The 15,066-nt window shown below is 34.7% G+C and overlaps 1 protein-coding gene, 1 long non-coding RNA gene and 2 other non-coding genes across 6 annotated transcripts; 3 read left to right on the plus strand and 1 right to left on the minus strand.

Annotated features, from left to right (window-relative positions):
- The first annotated feature begins 2,093 nt into the window (after positions 1 to 2,093).
- On the plus strand, positions 2,094 to 2,837 carry LOC117906277. The gene has a single exon (XM_034819259.1). It carries the CDS (start codon positions 2,256 to 2,258, stop codon positions 2,574 to 2,576), a length of 321 nt encoding a protein of 106 aa, XP_034675150.1. The 5' UTR covers positions 2,094 to 2,255; the 3' UTR covers positions 2,577 to 2,837.
- Positions 2,838 to 4,985: 2,148 nt separating this feature from the next.
- On the minus strand, positions 4,986 to 10,533 carry LOC117907497. Of its 3 annotated transcripts, none has more exons than XR_004650011.1 (5): positions 10,395 to 10,533; positions 8,965 to 9,050; positions 6,892 to 7,022; positions 5,661 to 6,316; positions 4,986 to 5,553 (listed from the first exon to the last, which is right to left on the minus strand). It is a non-coding gene; the product is annotated as an uncharacterized LOC117907497 (long non-coding RNA). The 3 variants fall into 3 exon arrangements; XR_004650012.1 differs by having other exon boundaries at positions 8,911 to 9,050; XR_004650010.1 differs by lacking the exon at positions 8,965 to 9,050 and having other exon boundaries at positions 10,395 to 10,532.
- A 1,291-nt stretch (positions 10,534 to 11,824) lies between these two features.
- Positions 11,825 to 11,913, plus strand: TRNAM-CAU. The gene is given in 2 exon segments: positions 11,825 to 11,862; positions 11,878 to 11,913. It is a non-coding gene; the product is annotated as a tRNA-Met (tRNA).
- Positions 11,914 to 11,983: 70 nt separating this feature from the next.
- Positions 11,984 to 12,072, plus strand: TRNAM-CAU. The gene is given in 2 exon segments: positions 11,984 to 12,021; positions 12,037 to 12,072. It is a non-coding gene; the product is annotated as a tRNA-Met (tRNA).
- The last annotated feature ends 2,994 nt before the right edge of the window (positions 12,073 to 15,066 follow it).

Consider the following 15,066-nt stretch of genomic DNA (forward strand, 5'->3'; position numbering starts at 1 on the left):
ACTACTTTTGATAATCCTTATAAGTCCTTTGATCCAGGCAAGAGCTTTTAAAGCTCCTAGGTAGCTTTAATACCTTAACCATCACCTAATTCATTCTTCCCCTCCCCCCCTCCCCCATCCCCATCCCCTTCCTCTCTCATCTTCCTTTCTCCCTCTTTTTTAGGTGATTAATGTATGTCAGATTAGAAACTTGATAGTGAAGACGAGGAAAAAAGAAAAATGGAATGAGGAGAACTAGAAGCTTACCAAAATAATGAAGCAACAACAACTAAAAAATAGCTCTAGTGACCTCCCAAGTAGCAAGAATGTAGGAGAGATGAGCCCGGCCACAAACAAGAGGCGAAGTATGGAAAATAAGCCAAACATGAAAGGGCAGACCTTTAAATACCCTCAATGGGAATGTCGCCACCACTAACATTATTAGCTCATTTAGCAACTAATTGTTAGGCACGAAGCTCTACAATCATGCCAATTAAACCCTTCAAGTACACCCCATCTCTTTCACTTAGCACTAGATTCATGTTGGTAGTGTGTGTGTGTTATAAAGTGAAAAAGAAGGAAAAATGTCAATCCCATAATGGAAAGGGATGAACACTTTTAGTGGCTATATAATACTAACTCACTTTCCTTAGTTTCATGGGGTTGTAGAGAGGTGAGGGGAAGCCTCGCGGGCCAAGGGACCCAAACCCATTCGAGAGGGAATTCGGATGGGTTGAACCAAAAATCCTTGATGTGCAATGTGTCTGCACACGCATCTTACGTGAGGGGACCTCCTCCTTCCTTGCATATGCACGCGAGTCCAACGAGTTTTTGCAATTTGAAAACCAAAAATTTTATTTTAAATTTTGAATTTGGAACTAGCAACCATCAGATTAAATTTAATTCTTCCATTGGGTTTTTAAATTTGATTTTTTAAACTAGGTCAAATGTGCTTTAAATTATTTTTCCATTCAATCAAAGAAGGATTAAATGGATTTTAATTTGTTTTATTCTGATTTAATTCTTTTAGTCATTTAACCTTTAAGGCTTATAGTTGTCTGGCTTTTAAGGCTTGTAGTCGTTTTGTATTGACTCTTGTTTTGACCATTTGGGAGATGCCTATATATTGGCCCTCTCATTAGAACATTTTCATATCATCTACTGCTCTGCCATCTCTCTCAAGCTGCTCTCTTACTGCTTTGTCGTGAACACAACAAGTTCCTTTCCCCCATCGCAACTGCTCCTACAATGCTCTTATACGATAGACCAGCCTTCTGATCCTACTAATGCAAGTTTGTTCTTACATCTTGCTTTCCTTTTATCCTTTGCGTCATCTGGAGAAATCCCTATTTCGAGTTGTACCATACCTAGTCAAAGGTGTGCAGCCGAGTCTTCTTTTGCTACAGAAGCATCCACCATTGGAGTGGTAGGAGATTCGAAAGTAAGAGATTAAGCGGGGTGACATCCTAAGCTGGCCAGATTGTAGTTATTCCAACATATATATGCCCTGTCCAAAAATATATATTAATTCGTACATACCACAATTAACTAAAAAAGTCTCTATCATTTATGTTTCTTTGCTATGCAATTTGTAATTGTTAAGAGAGTTGTTGGGTCCATTTCCTGAATATAATGCTCTAGGTTATATTTGACCGATGGATCATATCAATATGTAAAAGTCTTATTAAGAAAAAAGGAAACTTTAAAGTTGTTTTGCTGGAAACTTTTCCAATCAAAACTTATATATATCATGTTTAAGAAAAAAGGTTGACTTCTTCTACTTAAGTGAAGCTGGCTGCCAGCCATAATAAGATAGATAGAGGTTATTAGGAGGAAGCTGCTCCACGCATTACGATAATAAGATGGATGCAGAATACTATTAGAAGACATAGACACTGAGGTCTAAGAAATCGTTGTGAAATTACCTTCTTTTAGGCTCAAAAGTAGAAAAATCTATTTTAAGAATTGTTTATTTAAAGCATGCTTGAATGAGAAGCCAATAAAAGAAGTGGTGTAGCTGTGTTTCCGCGGCTCATTTACCCTAAATCCATGCAAAGAAAACAATGGTTGTTGTTTGTAATTAACAAACACCTATCGTCTCTCCGAACAAAAACCATCGACCTTGCTCACAACCCCTTCAAACACGAACCTTTCTCCACAGCGCAATCTCTCTCCCTCTCCCTTCTTTCTCTTCGATCACTTGTACCCCAATTCATGTAGACGCCTCTTTCTCTCTTTCTCTCTCTCCACCTAGAGCCTCTTGCTTTGTGTAAATCATGACTCTTAACTGCTTGAACTGTGGGCCTGCCTTGCAACGGACAGACTCAGACACACAGAAGAGGTATGAAGATAGGTCACGTTTAAGACTCTGTAGAGGGGTTGAGAGAAGCTGGTCTGGCAACTTGGCTCCACCCCCGTCACCATACGGGTCAATGAGACATGGTTCGGCCAAGAAGGCCGGGAAGGGTCATCGCAGGCTCAATAGTGTAGGAGAGGAGCCCAAATTGATACGAAGTGGTGGAATGAGAAGGGATTGGAGCTTTGAGGATCTGAGACAAAGAAGAGATGAGAAGAGAATACTGCTCAATAAGGCCTAGTACTTTTTCTTCTTTTTCAATAATTTTCTACCTTTTGTTTTTTTATTTTCAAATTGTCATATATGTTGCTGGTTGTATGCTCAGGCAATGGAGATTAACAGATGGGACTTACTGAAGTTCGTCTCATGGTTGGAGTGGGGGTTGCAATTTGTATTCTATTTTTTTTTTCTTCTTTAAATTTATTCCTTTCTTTTGGCCCCTTAATGGTTCGTTTTGTACCATTTCTCAATTTATCATGCTTCTTGTCTGCATTTCTGTGCATCCATTCACATCTGAAAATGTATTGCATCAAGGAAAATGATCAAATTAAACTTGACTGGATTATTAAAGTAATGATAACAAAATATTCTACCAGTTTCTCAACCCAAATGCATTCTCCCAGAAAGAACTTGTTAGTTCCAACTATTAAACATATGACAAAGATGAGATTTCCTGATGGCATCCTCTCTGAAACACTTTCAATGATAAAGAAATCAAAATTTTCTAATTGACGAGCAGCTTGGCCTTTTAACAGACGTAAGACATATTCTTACCTTTTTATCATCTAAACTGCCGCTTAGAATCAATTCATAATCTTCCAGTCAAGTCTCTCAGAACCCACCTGAGTACTCATTTGATTACCATGTGCATCTCCATCTAGCTTAACCGGGTTAATTGACTTGTTTCCAAAGGGAATTAAATTCTAGCTCTTGGTTACTTCAAAATTTTATCTGTTCCTCGTGGTCCCATGAGCGAGTCTGGGTTGCATTGCAGCTTTCTACACTCCCTTCCATAATAGGGAGATGTTGTCTTTACCAAATGAAATTCGTCCTCTAATGCTCGTAACTGTTGAATGGCTAAGGTAGTGGGGAAGAAAATAGGACAGAATTTGGGTAACATGAATGGAGTAAATGGGCGTTAAAAGCAAGCATTTGAATGGAATATGGGTCTCTCTCATTCTAGGCCTGGAGTCACCTGGCTAGATTTGGACACCTATGGTTTCCAAGATGATGAAGATGCTTATACCAGCGTAGCCTTGAGCTCTAACGTAAATAGTACACAATCCTCTCTGTCCTTGCCTTCTCCTCTCACTCACATTTGTGCAACATCACCAACTTTCATAAGGTTGCAAAATTATAATATAATGTTGGCTAAATGCCACCTTATTCGTCTAACCATGTGTTCTATTCTCTTATCAATTGTGATATTCCAAGTCATTTTAATGCCCTGATGGGTTGCACTCTCAAGGCCATTTTGAAGCTGGGTCCAATTCCCATATTTAGAAAACGTTTGGAGTTAAAATCTAGCTAGTCTAGCCACCTTGGATTACACAATCATCACCAATTTACCCTTGAAAGTGGGCCTTGCCAAAATGTCAGGAACAAATTCGGCCCAAGTACGAGCCTCTTTTTGCAGATTCATCTTCTGCCATGGCTGAGCGGCTGCTTTTGATGGTTACACCTACATAGGCAGTTCTGAAGGCAGTGGATTCCAGGCTTGTTGGAAAGTAACTCTATGTCTGTCAAGGGTCTTTGACATAGCACGAATTGTGAATTGCATCACCACCTCTCAGGACATGTCACGTGTATAACTTAAATTTCATTGCTTTATACTTTCATTTATACCGACTTACACACCCCGATGATCCGATCCTTGAACACTTGATCCAAACCTCAAGGACATTCATTTATACCGCACACACAATCTCATTCCCTTACACCTTTATCTCATTGTCTTTGTACTTGGTCTCATATCTGTACCTTTGTTTAAGGTCTCAGATTTCATCATACACTAGCTTCGAGCCAGATTGATTCAAAGTTCAAATAGATACCGATTCTATACCCTCACATTTTCCTTTGTCAAGAGAGATGGCCTTTTCATGTATATTTTTACCCTTATCTCTAAAAGAGATTTTTTTTTTCTTGGTAAATATCAAAGAATTTTCATCGTAATCCATGGATCAAGTTGCTTACTTGAAGCTAATCGTCCTCGTGCTTTTTCATGAAAGCTCATCTACAAGAACTTGGTGGCAAATCAAGATTTTCTTGCCCATCACAATGCAAAACCCAGAAGATGAATGATGGTTAAGATGGTTGGCACTTTGTACCAGAACCAATCGTTGGCTCAATTTTCAAGTTTTGGTACTATTCTTATAAACAAGTGGAGAAGAGGGTTGAAGGCAACAAAACCCAAGTGCACAAGTAGCACAGAAGAATCGAGGTAGACAAACACAGGGAAATTTAAAAAAATAAAAAATTGAAGTCCTTAAATTACAACTTCCTAATCGCTTTCCTTCTGGTTCAAGAATATAAAAAGATGCATTACATATTCTTCTGGTATCACGTTCCTTTCAGAGGTTGCAATCCCATTTAAAAAACACAAAAATATTGCACTCCTTTAACCGGCATCAAGTTATGTGAATAAAGAATGTTCTCTAATGTAATTTTCTATTCCGCCTGATAAACTTTCCATGCCAACTAGAGAGTTCTTCTCATCATCCATCATAGGCATCCAAGTTATTCCGAACAATAATAACATCATTCATTTTCGGATTACCTTACATCAATCATTTAAAAATAAGATTGACCTTTCTAACTCTGAACGGCGGCCAGAAAATACTTTAATTACATAACTCCATGATCTTGTAATGGAAGCAAAACCAATCAAAGAGTTTTATGAATAACATAGTCTTGTAATTATCTAAATGGACTTGCCAATAGAAAATTCAGATGTTATATTCAGAATTCAGAATTCAGAAACAAACATGTGCTGCCTGACATAAGCCGCACAGCAAATGTATGTTGCTTCTCACATACAGGGGTTAAAATTTAATCACCCTAGCATTCTCATCTGTAATAGTTCTATACCAATGACATATCCTACTCACCCGGGATTTTCCAACTTAAAGCAGGTTTCTCCAGGGCTGTTCTGCATCGTCTTTTAGTATGACAGATAACCAAATTGTCAACTGATGGATATATTATTTGAAGCCCCCCATCTGCAATCTCAAAACTAGGCAAAGTTATAAAGAAAATGGAAATTACAAAAAAAATAAAAAAAGAAGAATTATAATTCTTCTGAGAGACCATTAATAAATTGACTCACCACACAATTATGAGTCCTTTAGCCATTACAACTTCTTTGAAGATATTCACATTCCAACACTTCATGTTTCATCAGCCACTAAATTTGGTATCTGTAAAATGTTCATCCTACTCCACAAAAGGAACCATGAAACTGCCATTCTAGTTCTTCTTATTTCTTGCATCTGCTTTCCAATCTCTTCGCCGATGCACAGTTCCATTTGCTTCACGACTGTCCAAGCTACGAGAATTTTCAGACTGCATTTCATTTTCTAGCAGTTGTTTTGCCTTCATTTCAGGGAGTAAACTGGGTGCTTCACTTTCATTAACCAAGGGCACAGTGGGGGTGACAGGTTCAGCAGATTTGAGTTGCTCCTGAGAAGCACGGACCCTGGCATCTTTCTTCCAATTTCGTTTACAATAGACCCGAGTGGTGCAACAAACCTCATTTAACTGCAATTCTACTGGCACTGGAGATGCTTGGTTCAAGATGGAGCCTCTTTCCATATCTGCTTGAAGACGCTTCCTAGCCCTGTATCTACGTTGTCGTTCCCGATTTTTTAAGCGACGGGTCATCATGCGTTCTCTTTGATCAACAGACTTCATAGAAACACTATCTTTTCCTCGGCTAGCACTCATATTTTGCCTGTTTTCCATTCTATATAAAGCGTGTAATCTCTGTACAAATAAGAGATGCAACACAAGAGAGGGTTAAAATTAAAATTAGCTTTTCTATTTATAAAACATACTTTTTCATCATTTCATGGTCTCAACCATCTAGTCAGTAAGTGAATGGAACAATACTTATAGAAGCTACACTGTAACACCTCGTTGTTAGATCGGTCAATAAATGATAATCCATGATACTTCCTTTTCACAACCCAAATGAATATGATCCAACAAATGGTTAACATCAGATAAGTTTGAATTCTGCAATATGCTCAACTCAATGTGTATTTTTCGTTTATGCATGTTTCATCATTCAAGTGAAGCCAGTTGTATAGATCCCAAAATGAGGAACATGGTGAAAAAGTGCTAGATTTTATTTATTTATTTTTTAGTCTGTTTTTCATTAACAGTTCATTTCTGAGAATAAAAGTTAAAATCATTCATTTCTGAAAATAAAAGTGACAATAATAGGAGAAAAAGGCTTGATGGAAGACACTTCATTCAATAGTCCAGTGGCCCAAACCTCATTTTTGCCATATATTCAAGCAATTTAACATGGAAAGTTTTTTGAGAAGAATTCTCACCTATATGAGCTCAATGTGAGATATGCTCTGGAAGAAGTACATCTGCATCTTCTCTAGCATTCATTCCAAAAGGCAGAGTGCTGGATCCATGAGGTTGAAAAGATACAGCCCTTAAAGGGGTTTTGAACACACTGCAAATACAAATTGTCCATCCAATGGTGAATTCACGAATCACAATAATAAAAAGGTTAGGGTCATTATATATCATAGGTATACTGATTACCAAGGGCCCATTTGCTGCAGCTATAACTTTCAGTGAAATATTCCTATGCAAAGAGGAGGTTATTATTTAATCTGTAAAGTTCTAAAATTCTGCAGCCTCTTAAACTCTTCTGCAAAAGAATCTTCTTTCACAAAAAAATAAAAATAACATTTCAGCTTCAAATCCCTTCTGCTTTAATGTGCTTTGGTATTGTGACCAAACACCCAGTAAAGGGCTTCAATAGGTTTAGGCAATTAAGAAGATAAGCCAAATATGGTCTATGAATCAATCTTTGAAAAATTATAGTTGATTTTCTAGGATTAGCTTGGTTGATTCAAACAACGCATTCTTTTAGTCACCAGATATTCAATTTATTGCACCTTATCTTACATATTATCAGCCACATTTGAACATCATTTTTCTAACAACAATCTGAAGGTTTACCTACTTCAACAATACGTGACAAGAGCAATGCTCTGGTCTCTTTTCTTTTTTTTCTTCGGAAATTTAAGCATAAAAAACCATAGACCCTAACTCAATACATTAAATCAATTAGGCAGCGAGACTACATCTATGCACACAGCATTGCACATTCGTGTATGCAGGCCTGCAATGCACAACAGCCAGGGGTCACATGATTCATTCATTTCTTAAAGAAAACTGGTTTTTTTTCTTTAAGAAAGACAACACATAACCAAATAAACAAGGGCATGATTTTTAAATGAAAATTTTGAACACGGAACTTTTTCCGCATACTGTTTACTACATGTTAGTTCAATTGCATCATTTTGGCCAAAGGATTATTGGGGTCTATAAAGATTTGAAGGTGCTTTTAGATCCTCATAGTGGCAACTAGTTTTCACTTGACAAGCGATCTGTTCTTCTCACCAGATGCCATTTGCACATAGAAAGCAGTTTCATGCTCAATTTAATCAAAACCATGCATAATTTAACTTCAGCAAATGTAAGCCACCCCTGTCAACCAAAATAATGTCATACCTAGTAATAACTTGCTAACTCTTAAACTAGGATCTGTCGTTTTAAAGGCAAGAGGCACATGCAAGTGTTTTGATTCTCCAATTTGTATGAGATTATATTCAGCTTGTGTATGAAGTACACACTCCAATGTAATATGAGTCTTGTATATTGAGATGATGTTTAATGAGAGAACCACAAATTTTGTGCCTTGAGGTATCTTCCTTGAGCCTGACCCAGAGGCAAGCCTCGAGGAATAAGCTTTGGAAGCCTTTTAAAACTTTACTGGAAGCAAATCACTGGTGAAACAAATTAAGCTCTTAGCATAGTTTTGCAACCCAAAAAAATGAGCCTCAAGGCATAGACCTCAAAAGCCTTCTAAAACTAAGCTAGAATTGAACCACTGATCATTTTAGGCTCTTTGCACAGTTCAATAACTTGAACCACTAATCTAAAATATGCTTTTTTTCATCAAAGCGTGCCCCAACCATAAAAGCATTTTATAAAGGAGGAGCAGCTTTGGCCCAAGACAAGGGAAAACAATGTCCTAAGAGATTCAAACGCCTATGATGGATAGGACACATCAAAAAATGCGTGCACATTTGCAAATGTGAGCTCATGTTAATGACAAAACTAGAAGAGAGAATTAATTATTTTGCATTACAATTGCGTTATTATTGAAACTTCAGCTAGAAAATTACGAAGCCAAAATTTTTAATACAAACAAATATTCCATTTCTGTCTGAAGATAATTAGATAACTGCCCTTTTAATCTTAAACATTTGAGCAAGAAAACTTATTATTTATTTTCTTCCAAACCTGTATCAAAAATTATTTCATACATGAACCATTTCAGTTTTGTCTCCAAGTGATCCCAAATTATGTAAATGCTAGACCTGTTTTTCAGTCACAAGAGAACCACCAATTCTCTAGAGTCCTTAATGGGAATGCAGAATGAAGGTTATGAGGCAGGAGCATGGTCCTACATAAAAAATTCATATCAGTAAGGGAACATAGGAGCAAGGTTTAAAAGTTAGGAGCATGTGGGAAGCATCAATACAACATATGCAAAAACCAACTCAGCAACGTTGCCTTCTTCAACTGAAAAACGAAAAAAAACTTTCATATTACAGTGAATAATCAATAAAAAATTATGTAAGAAACATATCTAAAATTTCACTAATCCATTTTCCTCGAAATTGATTTGGTTTTAAGTTGCCTCCAAGGCTTAGAGCTAAATGATTAACTCTGACTGTGGCCCATGGGAGAGTGAACACCTTTGATAAGCTTTGAAGAGGAAGCCCCTCGACACTCTCTCCACAGATATGTAACAGCTCCACTAACAAGTTGGTCTATCATCTTTCCCAATCTCCAGTTTCAAACCCTTTACAGAATATGAACATTTTGAAAACAGTAATAGCATCACTAAGGAGCCTCACTGCACATCATCCCATTCCCATAGTAGTTAAAAGCACACCCAAAGGAATAAAAGGGCCAAGGCTCGGTGAGGCACAAGTGGAGTGCCTTGCTTTGTCCTTGGTCGGGTGCCTCGTGCCTCTATGAAGGCGTCACTTTAGGCCGGCAACACCTTCCAATTTATTATTATCATAAAACATACTGAACCATGTTTGTTACTGTGTTCCGGTGCCATTCTACAAAATCTGTGTTATGAAAGATGCCTTAGCAACCATCATTTCCATATAATTTTTCCCCTGAAATTTCCCACTGGAATAGCTGTTCTACTGGCTCCATATCCTGAAACTCTATCACAGATGCCCTTAATTTTGCAAATAAAAAATAAAATCAAACAACAGGGCAATGCCACTATGTCATATCAGACAGAAAATTTGGACAATCCAGCAAAAAGACAGTACTATTTTCCTTCTACTTTCTACATCATTTAAAACTAGTCCATTCATTACCCTGTACAGTTAATAAATCTTAAGATTTCATAGCAGGACATGAATTCAATTTTTCACTGCCCCAATTTGGGGTTTTTCTGCCAGACCCCCACAAAAGCGGGATCAACCAATTCAAAATCAAAGCATATAAAACAAAAACAGAATCAGAAATTTCCCATCTACAACAGCCCCTAACAAATTACAAAACCATTAAAGCATTCATTGGGAACATAGCTTCATGGGTCATTGCCCATTTTGCATGAAACAATCAATCAAAACATAACAAACAAAACAGGAAAACGGTACCAGAAAAAAACAGTCAAACCCAAATACAGAGTGAAAAAGAGGAAAATATTAATTAAAGAAGGGGAAACCAAAAAAGGAAAGAAAAAAAAAAGAGAAGAAAAAAAAAAAAAAAAGAGAACCTTTGTGGAGAACAAGTGTGAATGCAGATGGGTCTGTTTTGTTGACGGAGAGAAACGAGAGAGATGTGAGAAGAGGAAGAGATAGATGATTGAGGGTGCTGGAGAGCTTTTTTTGCCGATCTTAACGAGAAGATACATCAGACATCACCATATTTAAGAGGGTCCGGCTCCTCACGACTCACGATACCTATTTACCAATTTGACCAAAAAAAAAAAAAAAAAAACACCGAATATAAATATAATAAAAATTATGCAAATCTAATATAAACTCAAAGATTCTCTATCCCTTGTAATAATGTCGTACATGAATTTTTCACTCGATCTTTGTCCAAAATTGTAATAAATATTTTAAGAGATGTTGGTAAGTGTTGATTTAGATATATACTTCTTATTTTATTTTTAAATTAAAAAAATATTAATAATTTTTATATAAAAATAAAATTTTAATTTATATCTTTAAACATCATTCTTAAAATTTAAGATAATTAAATTTTTATGATGTTTCAACTATTTTTTAAATCATTACCTTTTCAATAAAATTATTATTATTTTCTAATTTAAAAACAAAAAAAAAACTCAATTAATACCTCTTAATTAATAAAATAAAAAAATAATGATATAATTAATAATTTTTAATGTGTAAATATTAACACATAGTGTTGATTTTGTAAATTAATTTTTTTTTTATATTAAATATTAACTATTCAATACTTTTAGTTGTAAAGGAAATTTAAACCAAATTTTTAAAAAGTTTTCAAAGTTGTTTTTGCTATTACATAACATGACCAAATATTATTATAAAAACAATAAGGAAAATAATGAAAACATTTACAATAGCAAATATTTTCAACTTCCCAAAAATTATGATTACATTTGATTCTCAAAAAGTACTAAGGAATAAAGAAAAATTAAGAAAAATAATTTTTTTCGTTATTAGTTATCACATGAAAAAAAATTTTAAAAACAAATATAATTAAAACTAGTGAGCAACTTACATATTTTCAAATTATTTAATATTTCTATTGATGAGTTAAAACAAGCAAAATGAATTTGAATTAGCAAATAAAAATAATTTATTAATTTTAAATTTACTTTTTATTTTCCTCCATTTTTTCTTTCTTTCTCCTTTCTCCCTCTACTTTCTTTCTTTTTTATATTCTCTCAAATTTTTTAGGAACCAAACATACCTATGTTTAGTTTCACTATAAAATACAAGAAAGAAAATCAAATATAATTTACATTATTTAGAAATTTATATATTTTAAAATCATTTAATGCTTAAATAATGAAGAAAAATAAATTAAATAAGTTTGAAGAAATATATAATAATAATTTATTGACTTTGAGCCTATTTTAAATTTTCCTTCATTTTTTTTCCTCTAATTTCTAATGTACGTATTAATAATATTATAGACTAAAATGCCCACCAAGGGGTGGTGGCGCAGTTGGCTAGCGCGTAGGTCTCATAGCTATTGGTTGAGTTATCCTGAGGTCGAGAGTTCGAGCCTCTCTCACCCCAATATTTTTACTAGTTAGATAATTAACATTCTTTTATTAAATTGGTTAGGCAGTTGTGCCATAACTCATAAGGGGTGGTGGCGCAGTTGGCTAGCGCGTAGGTCTCATAGCTATTATTTGAGTTATCCTGAGGTCGAGAGTTCGAGCCTCTCTCACCCCATTTTTTTTTTATTAAACTAAATTATGTTGTTTAATTATATTATTTCTCTTATTCAACTTTTGATAGATAGATAGTTTGTGATATATTCATCACATGTTCATAACTTATATTATATTCATCATGACATAGAATTTGTCTAATAGTTTTATGGTAGTCAAGTAATACATGGTACATTTAAACAATGTTTCTAAATTTGGAACTATACATTTAACGAAAAAAATTATTGTTCTTGGTTTAATGGTTTGATGGTCAAAATTATAGTTGAATTGGTGACATCATAAGTATATAATTTATATATTATTAAAATTAAAAATAATTATAAAAGGTTTTAAATAATTTACATTATTTTTATTCATTTTATTATAGTAATTGCATGCTATTGTGGTAAGTGGGGTGGCACACGTCATTTGTCATGGCATGGGCGATGATATTTGTCACTTGTTATGGCACGAACGATGACATGGATGGTAACATGCATCATGTGTCTTGGTATGAACCGTGACATCATGATAAACATCGTGATATGCGTTATGACACACGCGGTGTCACGTGTCTTAGCACAAGACATGACACCATGACATGTATCTTAACATGAACGGTGGCACACTATGAGAAAATTAGAGAGACTTCAACAAATTTATTATTTCCGCAATACCCTTACAAGAAATCAAAGCAATCCATGAGAAAATTAAAGGATCATATTATGTGCATTATACACTTTTTAGAAAATGTTTCTAAAATATAATTTGAATAAAATGCAACCATTGAGGGAGTAGATTTGGCATTAAGTTTTCTAACAACATTTCTTCAAAGATTGAAGGTTCACTACAAGTAAAATAATAGAAGGGGTCGGAGCGAGCCTATGGGAGAGCCATTAAAATAATTTGTCTGTCTTCATTAAAATATTTTCTCTAAATTTTAAGTATGGATAAACAAATATTACAAAGTAGAGTATATTACATTTTACCATGTCCATTTCCCTTACAAGAATTTATGTGTTACATTTCAAGGTGATAGGTTACAATGTCATATCTTTATGTGCACTAAATTATGATATTTGGTAATCAACTCACTCTTAAAAATTCTAACTCTTTGTCTACGCTTGGTTCAACATAAACTTTGAGGAAAATTGTAAAAAAAAGAATACATGTGAAAAATAAAATGAAAGAAAAAGTGAAGGAAAATGAAAAATAAATTTAAAATAATATATTATTTTGATATAATACTTTAAACTTATTTAACTTATTTTGTCTTTTTATATAAAAATAAAATAATTTGATTTATATTTTATGTAGTATAACTAAATATGAGAAAATAATTTTCTTTAATATTTTTTGAGAATCAAACATAACCTTAATATCAAAACCTTAATTTGATTTCACTCAATTAATTTATTCTACCTCCCTAGAAGCACATCAAATGAGAATTGATTGAAAAAAAATGGCATGATAAATTTATAATGAAAATTTACGCCCTTGGTTGATCCCACATGAAACCAAATGATTTGTTGGGCTAAGCCCACGTTTGGGTTCTAACTTCTTACCTATACCCATATATTGGGCTGGGTTTTAAGCCCGATGTGTGAGAGCAGCCTGCTGTTCGTTTTGGAGGAGGTTGAAGTCCAATTTTTGGGCAAATCATTGAGAGTGAAAAAGGGAGAAAAATAGGGGCTGTTTTTTACTTTTTTTAGGCATTTTCCTGAACTTAATTGCAGGGCCCTGGATTTCTTTCTATTTTATAGCAAACCCTTGAATGTCATCAACCAATGGGACCCATTTGAGGATGACGGTTGAGGATTAAGTGTACAAAAATAGATTGGTCAAAAGTTTACCTATGAAATTTGCAAGCATTTACCATCAAAGAATATTCCCTCATTCTTTAGTCCTTTCCCATATACATACATGAATAATTGGCATCATGATTGTTGACTCCCTGGGACACCTTGAATGACATCAAGGGTCTTGACATGGAGGCATTTTTAAGTGTTACATTTAAATCATCAAAGAAATCATACACATGCCTTCATTTTCTCACACCATCATGACACAAATTTCATTCTTTCAATAATAATAATAATAATAATAATAATAATATAAAATAAAATTCAGTCCTTCAAATTTTTTAATCTAACCGACTACTAGCTTAGGTAGGTGTCCCAAGCGTAAGCACGCTACCAATATTAATATGATGGCTCCAAGTTTTGGGTGGGGGTTCCTTGGAAGGCTCTCAAGGATTCTTCCTTTTTCCTCATCCTCATCAACAAATGAGGACCTTGTATTTCAATTTTCACACGTTGGCTGCTATTAAAGTTCGTGTGATATATGGCCTATTGCCTAACTTTTTCGTTACGGAGAGAAAAAATTGAAGAATGAGAGTACTTGAATGGGGGATTAATTCTTTAACATTATTTTAAATATAGAAACATCATAAAGGGGTTGCCCTTTATGATGTACGTACCATACGAGGCAGGGCAGGGTGGAATTTGAAAGGGTCAAATTCCAAGAAATCATGCCTAATTTGAAGTGTTCCAAATCGGACATGTAGAATTGGACTAATTGGAGAAATGACCAGGTACCCGAAGCTGTCCTAAAAGAAAATTAATGTCATATTTCAAACCTTATCTTATATTTGAATAAGGGCATGTGACTCAACTAAATTTCAAACTTACCGTGTAGAAAGGTTGTATTAAACTTCCGAAGATTGGAAGGAGTGACTTTGGGTACGTGGCTAGTATTGAAGCCATATATTTAAGGGATTGGTGTTACTTATTTTGGTATGCTTTGTACCAATTTTTAAATTGGTACCGAAATAAGTATAATTTTATTAATGTTAAAAATTAATTGTGAAAATAATTAGGAAGAAGGGGAATAGAGATGTTGGCTGAGTATCCAAATAATTAAATTAAATTAAATGGGAGTACAGGCGGAATAGGCCAAAAGGAGTTAGCCGCAAAGCCGGCGTGAGGCGCGTTGCTTTGACTGGCTTCACCACCAC

Source organism: Vitis riparia, chromosome 2 (genome assembly GCF_004353265.1).
Source record: "Vitis riparia cultivar Riparia Gloire de Montpellier isolate 1030 chromosome 2, EGFV_Vit.rip_1.0, whole genome shotgun sequence".
Lineage (NCBI taxonomy): Eukaryota > Viridiplantae > Streptophyta > Magnoliopsida > Vitales > Vitaceae > Vitis > Vitis riparia.